The sequence below is a fragment of the Mytilus trossulus genome, chromosome 9, assembly GCF_036588685.1.
Source record: "Mytilus trossulus isolate FHL-02 chromosome 9, PNRI_Mtr1.1.1.hap1, whole genome shotgun sequence".
Lineage (NCBI taxonomy): Eukaryota > Metazoa > Mollusca > Bivalvia > Mytilida > Mytilidae > Mytilus > Mytilus trossulus.
Genome location: NC_086381.1, coordinates 18512157 through 18523419, shown reverse-complemented (window position 1 = coordinate 18523419; position 11263 = coordinate 18512157). Strand labels below are relative to the sequence as shown.

General features: G+C 32.6%; 1 protein-coding gene across 1 annotated transcript; it reads left to right on the top strand.

Moving 5' to 3' along the window:
* The first annotated feature begins 446 nt into the window (after nucleotides 1-446).
* LOC134685238 (protein ILRUN-like) lies at nucleotides 447-10777 on the top strand. Its single transcript, XM_063544763.1, has 5 exons — nucleotides 447-726; nucleotides 2040-2203; nucleotides 3231-3428; nucleotides 7623-7897; nucleotides 10483-10777. The coding sequence occupies exons 1-5, from the start codon at nucleotides 569-571 to the stop codon at nucleotides 10537-10539; spliced, it is 852 nt and encodes a 283-aa protein (XP_063400833.1). The 5' UTR covers nucleotides 447-568; the 3' UTR covers nucleotides 10540-10777.
* Nucleotides 10778-11263: the final 486 nt, after the last annotated feature.

The window sequence follows — 11263 nt, the reverse complement described above, 5'->3', positions numbered from 1 at the left end:
TTTATTGGACCAGGGTTTGTTTGTATATCCCCTGAGGTAATGATAAGAAGGAATGCTAGAAATGCTACAGGTCTTTTACATGTAAGTATTGACTTTTTTCCATTGTACATGTATGCATGATATATTGATCTGTGCTCATGCCATGTTACAATCGAGATCTTCAAGTTTGTATTTGAACAGTCTACTTCTCTTTTACAAATAGTGAAGCATATGAATGACAGTGACAGGACACAAAGGGTGAGGGACTTTTATTAGTTACAGACCTTGGACATATAACAGGGCCATTATAAAAACACCCATTCATTAATACTATAATAATCTATTCTTGACTATTATATATTCTCTGAACCAAGCCTTGACAGCCTTCCCTATAGGTCTTTGTTATTAAAATTACCACAAAGCACATGGCTAATTTGCATTTTGAAACTTCCGGTACGCAAATTTATGTGACGTCAGCGTAATATGGCAGAAGCACGCCACAAATGAAAACTTCCCAGTTTAAAGAAACAATTGCGTAGTATCTAAATTTGTAACATAACATATGACATCATTTACTTAAACATTAACTATGGATGTCGATAATGAACTTGATGGGAATCTTTTAAGACAGTTTAGTTCTTTAGGAACTACTGATAAAGAAGTTTTGATCTCAGAATTTCAAAAACTCCTTGGTCCTAACCAACTTTCACCAGAAGGATGTGGATTTTTTCTTGATATGAATAATTGGTACGTTTGACAGCAATAAAAACTACTTATAGCTTTCATTTTTGTATCAAATAATCACCCTTCTATCTTCGTTATACTTGTTTACGCGTGAAAATAGAAATCTAAATATTGCATCCGTTATCTGCAGATACTCGGGAAAGTATGATTTAATTTTATGCCACAATAACGATACTATCTGGGGAATCATTTGTTCCAAGTCATCCACTGTTTTGACCTGGAGGCTATTTTCCAATAACCCTTTGTTCCTTTTAAATTATGCCCCCTCATGTATGGCTCTTTCAGAGTCTTAGTGCTTACATGTATAATGGCTCCGCCACAGAACATCTAGTGCCTGTGGCTCCATCATAATAACAGACTGCCTGATGTCCTTACAGTTACACTCGCTCTTCCGCTTGGCGTTGCTGCTGTTGGGTTTGGGCTCGTCTGTGGTGTTTAAGATAGTGACACATCTGAGTCATCTCCATTAATCATAATAATGATTGTTTGTACACAAGATTCCACCGAACCTTCGCTCTCAACCAGAGCCAGAGCTTCGATTTACTAGAAAAAGTATATTGTTGAAATTTGATAAATTATTTTAAAGACAAAAGTTGTAGTTTGACGACAGTTAAATTTAACAAATCGTTTAGGAAGATACAAATCAAATTAATGTAACAAAAACAAAAATTTTAGTCTAGTAAAAGCATTGACTACTACAGGTGGGTTGTCAAAGAATATTTCGCTATTCATGCATCATCTGCCTTTGCCCTTGTGAATCTGAACTCGGTCAAAATGTCACAATTAGAATTAGGACACAATCTTTAACTTAGTCATAGATCAGGCAACCATTCACACAAAGTGGAAACGGAACTGTACAGTTTTCTAATATTTTGGTCATTCCGGAGACTGTCAAGTGGGGCTCTGACATTCGAAAAACAGCAAGTTGCTTGATGGAAAGTTTGATGAACTTAAATGTTGCTATATACGTTTCTGCTGCAAGTTTTGGTAATCAAAACATTATATATGAGAATATGAACATATGAACCAATCTAATAATAAAAACGATATATGCATATAAACGTTTTCCTTAGAATGATGGAGCTCAGAGTGAATCAATCAAAACTGTCACACAACAGTTATTGATTTGAATTTGCTTATGTTTAAGCTGAACATGAGGATATCTTAGTGGTTGGTGCTGTAGTGTATCAAAGGTGTGAGTTCAAATTCTGTTATTAAAGGGCTAAACATTTGTCAGCATAACAATCTGATTCTAACAATATATATGTATTCATAAATTAATACATGTAATATTAATAATATTATACTTTTGACAGGAATTTGCAAGCTGCTGTATGTGCGTATTATGACTTTGATCAACCAAGTTTAACCAATATAAGACTACCTGTGATGTGTTTTGTAAAGGATGTGACTATTGGGGAAGGTGAAGCTGTACCTCCTAGTACAAAATTCATTAAAACATGGAGAATTCGAAATATTGGTAAGGTCTTTAAATCATTCCCTTGACATTCCTTTTGAAGATAAATATAATTTTATTTGCACACATAACCATATACAATGTACATGTATTACATCATATATACATGTACATGTATGATGTATATGTATAGTAACAGATTATGTATGAAATTTATGAAAAAATATGAAAAGGAGCAATACCAAACAGTACACATGACAAATAAAAAAGACAACATCATGATCATGGCTAAAAAGAAAAAGAAAAAACATAACATTGAAACTAGAGCTTGAGCCACATGACACTGTACACTACAAAAACCAGGGCTCAAGCTCAGGTGTTCATAAAGGGTCAGCATCATCTGCATGTCCTGCTCCTTGAGTCACAATGGCTTTAAACATTTAAATGTGAACATGCAATTTTGTAGAAAGTTTAAGCTAATTGGATTGTTACAATATAGTTAGCCTGATGTCTAGCAAAGATTGTGTTCATCTCCCCAAAACAGAAGAGCGGAAATTGTAATATTCAGAATTATTTCTTATTATCAATAAATTTATGAAACAACCCTCATTGACCCTGTGACATTTTTCTCAATATCAGAAGCAGTGGTTGAAATTGAATCAGATTCCAATTTATCTTTGATTTTGAGTTAAAAGAAATTGAAGAAATTGCATCTATTAATTTATTTACCCGTACAAATTTAAATGGTCAGGTAACCCACATATTATCATTTAAAAATAGTAATCACACACAGTTTCAATGTACAAAAGATGATGTAAGGTTAGGAATTGTTGATAATGTAGCTTCTGATTTAAAAAAAAATACAACTAAAAGCAAATGAAATAGAGGAAAACTAATGCCTGAATTAAATGTATTACATGTTTATTATTAAAAATGGCAATCACATTATTCACATACAAGTTAGATGTAAGGAGTTGTTGATACGATCAATATACAAGTAGCTTCAGATTTAAAAAAAAAATACAACAAAAAGCATATGAAATAGAGATAAACTTATGTCTGTGTTAACTGTATTACATGTTTATTGTAGGTGAAGATGCCTGGCCACCAGGTTGTAACTTAAGATACTGCTGTGGTGATAACCTCAGTAACACAGATCGTGCCATTGTTAATATGTTAGTACCAGGACAGGAGGCTGATGTTAGTGTTGAAATGGAAAGTCCTTCTGCCACTGGTGTTTTCCAGAGTCAATGGAGAATGTCTACACCAACAGGCTTATTTTTTGGTGGTAAGGGTCAACAGGAAACATCAGACTTGATTCTATATTTACAATGTAAATGGATAATTTTTGTCGAGCCTGCAACTTTTATTGCAGAAAGCTCAACATAGGGATAGTGATCCTACGGCGGCGGCGGTGTTAGCTCACTTCTTAAAAGCTTTATATTTTAGAAGGTAGAAGACCTGGATGCTTCATACCTTGTAAATAGGTGCCTCATGTTACGAACTTTCCGTCAGTCACATGTCCAATGTCCTTGACCTCATTTTCATGGTTCAGTGACTACTTGCTAACAAAGTTAAGATTTTTTGTAATGTTAAATTCTCTCTTATTATAAGCAATTGGATAACTATATTTGGTATGTGCGTACCTTGCAAGGTCCTCATGCCTGTCAGACAGTTTTCGCTTGACCTCGACCTCATTTCATGGATCAGTGAACAAGGTTCAGTTTTCGTGGTCAAGTCCATATCTCAGATACTATAAGCAATAAGTCTTGTATATTTGGTGTATGGAAGGACTGTAAGGTGTACATGTCCAACTGGCAGGTATCATCTGACCTTGACCTCATTTTCATGGTTCAGTGGTTATAGTTAAGTTTTTGTGTTTTGGTCTGTTTTTCTTATTCTATATGCAATAGGTCTACTATAATTGGTGTATGGAATGATTGTAAGGTGTACATGTCTAGCTGACAGGTGTCATCTGACCTTGACCTCATTTTCATGGTTCAGTGGTCAAAGTTAAGTTTTTATACAGGTCAACTGTATTTGGTGTATGGAAATATTTTATGATCTATGTCGGTTACACAGGTTTTATTTGACCTTGACCTAATTTTCACGAACCATTGCTAAGTTTTAAGTGTTTGTGTTTTGGTCTGTTTTTCTTTATTTATAAGCAATAAGTCAACTATATTTGTAATATTGAAGAATTGTTAGCTGTACATGTCTGCCAAGCATGGTTCATCTGACCTTGACCTTGTTTCCATGGTTCATTGATCAATGTTTCATTTTCTTGGTTAATGTTGAGTTTATGTGACAGTTGTAATGAAGCTTTATATTTAGGTCTATCAAGATAGAATCAAGGATTAGTAAAGAAGGCGAGACATTTCAGTGTGTGCACTCTTGTTTGCAACCTTCATCAATATGCTTTTGATGCCAAACTATATATCTGTTATACCTATGGAGGGATGTCACCTCTTAATCACATGTCTAGTTATACCCCACTCAATGAAGTTGCATAGGATATAATGTTTTTGAGCTGTCCGTCTGTCTGTTCAACCGTCAGTCCTGTTTCTTGTCATCGCGACTTCTCTGAAACCACACAACAGAATTTTATGATTTTTTTTTTAGATAATATTATAAGGACATACTATGAAGATGTGCATATTGACTGGGAATAACGACTCTTTTTTTTTTCTAGAAGTTATGCCTCTTTGAACTTATTTGCTTCAATATACCTCTGCCTCAGTTTGTCATCAGAACTCCTCTGAAACCGCACAATCAAATTTCATGAAACTTTGTAGATAATAAGGACATACTATGTAGATGTGCATATCGACAGGAAATTATAATTCATTTTTTGTCAAGCCAGCAACTTTTGTTGCAGAAAGCTCAACATAGGGATAGTGATCCGGCGGTGGCTACGGCGGCGTTAGCTAACTTTTTAAAAACTTTATATTTTAGAAGGTGGAAGACCTGGATGCTTCATACTTTGTATATAGATGGCTCATGTTATGAAGTTTCCATCAGTCACATGTCCAATGTCCTTGACCTCATTTTCATGGTTCAGTGACCACTTGAAAAAAAGTTCAGATTTTTTGTAAAGTTAAATTCTCTCTTATTATAAGTAATAGGATTACTATATTTGATATGTGCCTACCTTGCAAGGTCCTCATGTCTGTCAGACAGTTTTCACTTGACCTCGACCTCATTTCATGGATCAGTGAACAAGGTTAAGTTTTGGTGGTCAAGTCCATATCTCAGATACTATAAGCAATAGGGCTAGTATATTTGGTGTATGGAAGGACTGTAAGGTGTACATGTCCAACTGGAAGGTGTCATCTGACCTTGACCTCATTTTCATGGTTCAGTGGTTATAGTTAAGTTTTTGTGTTTTGGTGTGTTTTTCTCATACTAAATGCAACAGGTCTACTATAATTGGTGTATGGAATGATAGTAAGGTGTACATGTCTAGCGGGCAGATGTCATGTGACCTTGACCTCATTTTCATGGTTCAGTGGTCAAAGTTAAGTTTTTAAGTTTTGGTCTTTTTATCTAATGCTATATGCCATAGGTCAACTATATTTGGTGTATGGAAATATTTTTTTGATCTTTATGTCAGTTGCACAGGTTTTTTTTTACCATGACCTCATTTTCACGGTTCATTGCACAGTGTTAATTTTTGTTGTTTGGTCTATTTTTCTTCAACTATAAGTAATAGGTCAACTATATATGTTGTATAGAAGCATTGTTAGCTGTACATGTATGCCTGGCATGGTTCATCTGACCCTAACCTCATTTTCAAGGTTCATTGGTCTTTGTTTAGTTATCTTAATTAATGTTAAGTTTATGTGACAGTTATAACAAAGCTTTATACTTAGGACTATCAACATAATATCAATAACTAGTACAGAAGGCGAGACATTTCAGCGTGTGCACTCTTGTTTTTCTCAGAGTATTTTATTTTTCCAGTGACAATGTGGGGATGTGAGGTATGTGAGCGCGCCCACTAAGGTTCTTTAATTATATGAATTATTTGTTGTTGAAATATTGACTGGTAGTTAATCTTCACAAAAAAAGCTGTCATTTTTTTATTAAGTAGGGTCAGTCAAAAAGTGTGGTAATGTCCTAGGTATTTGTACAAAAATGTATACAGATATGTGAAGATGTGGTATGAGTGCCAATGAGACAACTCTCCAAGTAGCAATGTATAAAAGTAAACCATTATAGGTCCAGATACTGCCTTCAACACAGAGCTTTTGCTCTCACAGAACAGCAAGCTATAAAGGGCCTTCAAAATTACTAGTGTAAAACCATTCAAACCGGAAAACCGACAGCATAATCTATATATAAAAAACAAAAATCAAAAAACACTTGAAACCACTGAACACCATATTCCTGACTCAAAGATGGTAAATATAATGGTACACTGTTGTCTGTCTGTCTATCTGTCGTCAACCATTTGGACATTACAATAATTCTTATAAAAACCTTTCACCAATTTCATTTACCCTAGGTGAATTGTTTATAGCTCCTTTTGGATTTTTATAAATTTTAGATTGTTTGTGAACTTTTATTCATATATAATGAATAAAAGTCCCCGTACATTCTCAAATTATAAAAATCAAGAGATTTGACTATAAATCAAACATGATTTGAGCAATTTTCATAAAACTTCGGTGAATTGTTTATATATATATATATGTATTGACATAAGTTCTTGTTGATTTAAAAAAAAATCTTTTTTTTATTATTTAAGTATTGCAACTTATTCATAAAAAATGGGTGATATTTAAAGTTGTCAGATAATAACTAAAAACACTTTGAGTAGTTTTCATGAAACTTGGGTAACTTTAGTTTAACACTCATAGTGCAGTTCTTTATTTATACCATAGAAAGTATAGCAAGTGATTGTAATAAAAGTTAATTGCTATGGTCTGAAAGACTGTAAAATTAAACAGAAATTTTACCTACATATTTACAATAATTTATGTGATCACTATTTTACATTGCTAAATTGTATTATTACTTGTACATTACAGAAGTGATATGGGTGAGAATAACTACTAACTTCTATTATTACTTGTACATTTAATACAGAAGTGATATGGGTGATAATAAGGCCACACTTAAAAATATTTTGGTTTGCCCAAACCATACCCAATTGGGTAGGTAGGTAGGCATTTTCTTCTTTTTTTTTCCAAAAAAAGGAATTGAAGTATCAGATGTTTATTAGTCTTCATGCCTATTTGATTATAAAAAAAAATCTTCAAATCAGGACAATAAAAGAATTTGAGTAGGCAGCTTTTTTCTGGGTAGGTAGAGTTTGGGCAAACAAACCTATTTTTTATTATTGCCTAACTGCTAAATTCTATTATTACTTGTACATTACAGAAGTGATATGGGTGATAATAACTGCTAAATTCTATTATTACTTGTACATTGCAGAAGTGATATAGGTGATAATAACTGCTAAATTCTATTATTACAGAAGTGATATGGGTGATAATAACAGTTGATGAAGGAGGACTTTTAGGTGTAACACAACAATTATCTAGTTTTGGAAAATCAGACTTTGTACATAGTAACATTCCACAAAATTTACCAAATCCTTTTGCTTCTCCTATAAAATTAGACCTTACTACATCATCGCCATTAATATCACCGAACTCATCTATAATAGCACAGCATGGTAGTCCATTGACGTCACAGCCTAGTCCTACAGTGCCAACTTCATCACCTGTTCCAGTTAGAGCATTATTTAATGTAAGTATCAGAATTAACATGCTCCCCTACTGAGTTGCAAGAAATTATTAGAAAGTTGAGTATTATTTTACCCCTACTTAACAAAGTGACAGTATATACATAAACAAATGTATAATGCACCTCCTATTGATTATGACATTATGATTGGTTTAAAGGTGGTCTATGGATCAATATGGGATTGGTAGAATTTATGTGGGGTTCAGGCAAGAAAGTTAATGTAATTTATGAGATTGACCTTGAGTTGAATCAGTACCAATGTTACTTATGAGATTTACCTTGAGTTGAATCAGTACCAATGTTACTTATGAGATTTACCTTGAATTGAATCAGTACCAATGTTACTTATGAGATTTACCTTCAGTTGAATCAGTACCAATGTTACTTATGAGATTTACCTTGAGTTGAATCAGTACCAATATTACTTATGAGATTTACCTTCAGTTGAATCAGTACCAATGTTACTTATGAGATTTACCTTGAGTTGAATCAGTACCAATATTACTTATGAGATCTAACTTGAGTTGAATCAGTACCAATATTACTTATGAGATTTACCTTAACATTTTTCGAAGCTTTAGCTGCATTTATTTTATTTCTTTATTTTTGGTTATATATGCATTATAATAGAAACAACTGTTATGCAATTGTTTAATAATCTCAACTTGATGAAAATCCCAGTATCCCTGCAAGAATGTGTATCGCGCATGAATAGATTACAAAAGTAGTTTTTGGAAACATGGTTTATCGAAGTGTAAACCAAGAGAAAAACCTACTTGACCAATAAAATTCAAGTATTTACAGATATGCAAATGAAATAAGAATTATCTGGAGTTGAATTAGTACCAATGTAATTTATGAGATTTACCTTGAGTTGAATCAGTACAAATAACAAAAAAAAAAAAAATCCAGTATACTGGGAAATTTCACGAATGATTTGGCGAATTTATGTCATGACAAAACACGAAGTCATACAATTGAAAACTTTCAGACAGAAGATTATTTCGTTACTTGTACGCTTCAAATTCGGATAGTATCTAATTAAAATGAAGTTTATGAGGTAGGTGCTAGTTCATTTTGGATTCTGCTGCATTTATTGAATATTTAATTTCTTAGAGAGTCAAGATGGCGGCGTACTCCTTAGTTACAACATGTCATTGTGCTTCTGAAGGTACATATAGTAGCCATCAAAGTAATAATGTAAATTAATAATCGCGTATGTTTGGCTAAAGAATTATAAAGATTAAACACATTTTTTTTTAGAGGTTATTGATGTGTAAACAGGGTCTCTAACTCACAAACTTAACATAAAAGTCCTTGGACTTTTATTCAGTTTGTGAGTTAACCGCCCCGGTTTACACATCAATAACCTCTAGAAAAATGTGTTTAATCCTATAGTAAATCTCATAAATTACATAGGTACTGATTCAACTCAAGTTAGATCTCATAAGTAACATTGGTACTGATTCAACTCAAGGTAAATCTCATAAGTAATATTGGTACTGATTCAACTCAAGGTAAATCTCATAAGTAATATTGGTACTGATTCAACTCAAGGTAAATCTCATAAGTAACATTGGTACTGATTCAACTCAAGGTAAATCTCATAAGTAACATTGGTACTGATTCAACTCAAGGTAAATCTCATAAATTACATTGGTACTGATTCAACTCAAGGTAAATCTCATAAGTAACATTGGTACTGATTCAACTCAAGGTAAATCTCATAAGTAACATTGGTACTGATTCAACTCAAGGTAAATCTCATAAGTAACATTGGTACTGATTCAACTCGAGGTAAATCTCATAAATTACATTGGCACTGATTCAACTCGAGGTAAATCTTATAAATAACATTGGTACTGATTCAACTCAAGGTAAATCTCATAAATTACATTGGCACTGATTCAACTCGAGGTAAATCTTATAAATTACATTGGTACTGATTCAACTCAAGGTAAATCTCATAAGTAACATTGGTACTGATTCAACTCAAGGTAAATCTCATAAGTAACATTGGTACTGATTCAACTCAAGGTAAATCTCATAAATTACATTGGTACTGATTCAACTCAAGGTAAATCTCATAAGTAACATTGGTATTGATTCAACTCAAGGTAAATCTCATAAGTAACATTGGTACTGATTCAACTCAAGCATAGAGTTGAATCAGTACCAAAAAAAAAAAATCCAGTATAATGCAGAATGGTATTGTTTTTAGTCCTGGATCCTACTAAAAATTGGTTCAATCTAGGAAGGATTCTCTTAGTATAAGATTCAACTAGGTATGATATTTATAGATTATTTTTGATCATCTCAACAAGATTGATTTTCTGGCTTGAGCTGATATGGGGAAAGTGAGTAAAGCAATTGAGTTGAGGTGACCAATGATAATCTATAAATATCATACTTGGTTATTACTTATTCTAGGAGAAATCTTAATGTAAGTAGTATTTACATCCCTTTCAATACTTAAAAAGAGAGCACCCAACATCAGCTTAGAATAATAATACATATATTAATATAAAGAAATGACTTAACGTAGATAAATGACATGCTCATTATGGTTTGATTTTTCTTTTTTTCAGAATTTTGTAGAAAGTGAAACACACAGAGAAGACAACAAAGATTCAGATATGTCATAGCAAAAAGTGTTTATATACAATAGTATGACTTAACCAGAAAGATCAGATATATTGTGGCATCTTTGTATCAATGTGTCATATCAGACTGTATTGATATGTATTTTCATATCTTAACCAGAAAGATAAGAGGGTCCTTTTGACCTCACAAGTTATTGTTCTATTGATAAAAGGATATTAAAAATGTACAAAAAATTAAATGAGATTTAAATGCTCTTACTTTTTTAAACTGATAAAAATAATCAAGGTCATTCGTCAATATAACCTCTTCAAGGTCAGTTTATAGCCATCAGGCTGACTTTTGTTCTAAAAATAGTAAATTTGATGAGAAAATATCACAGTTTCTATGCATTCTATCTTGAAAACTGGTGAACAAAGAACTGCCAGGACTTAAAATACATAAAGAGTAGAGAGGAAATGAGAATACACCATCAAAATCCTCTCCATCATTTGACTCTTAAAAGAAAATACAAATAGAACAAGGATCAATGGCCATGCAAATATTCCATGGGTCAAAAAAATGATAAAACCAAAAAGTTTAAAATTGAAAACCTACAAGTTTATTAAAAAAAATAACATACATACATTTATATTTTTATCCTAATTGTATTGAAGATATTATTTCTTTTAGTTAAATTATAAGAAATATTTTGTTATTTATTATTCAATGAATTCATTTTACTGATGTAATTTAATGCTTGTATGTTTAGAATGGATTGTATCCTCC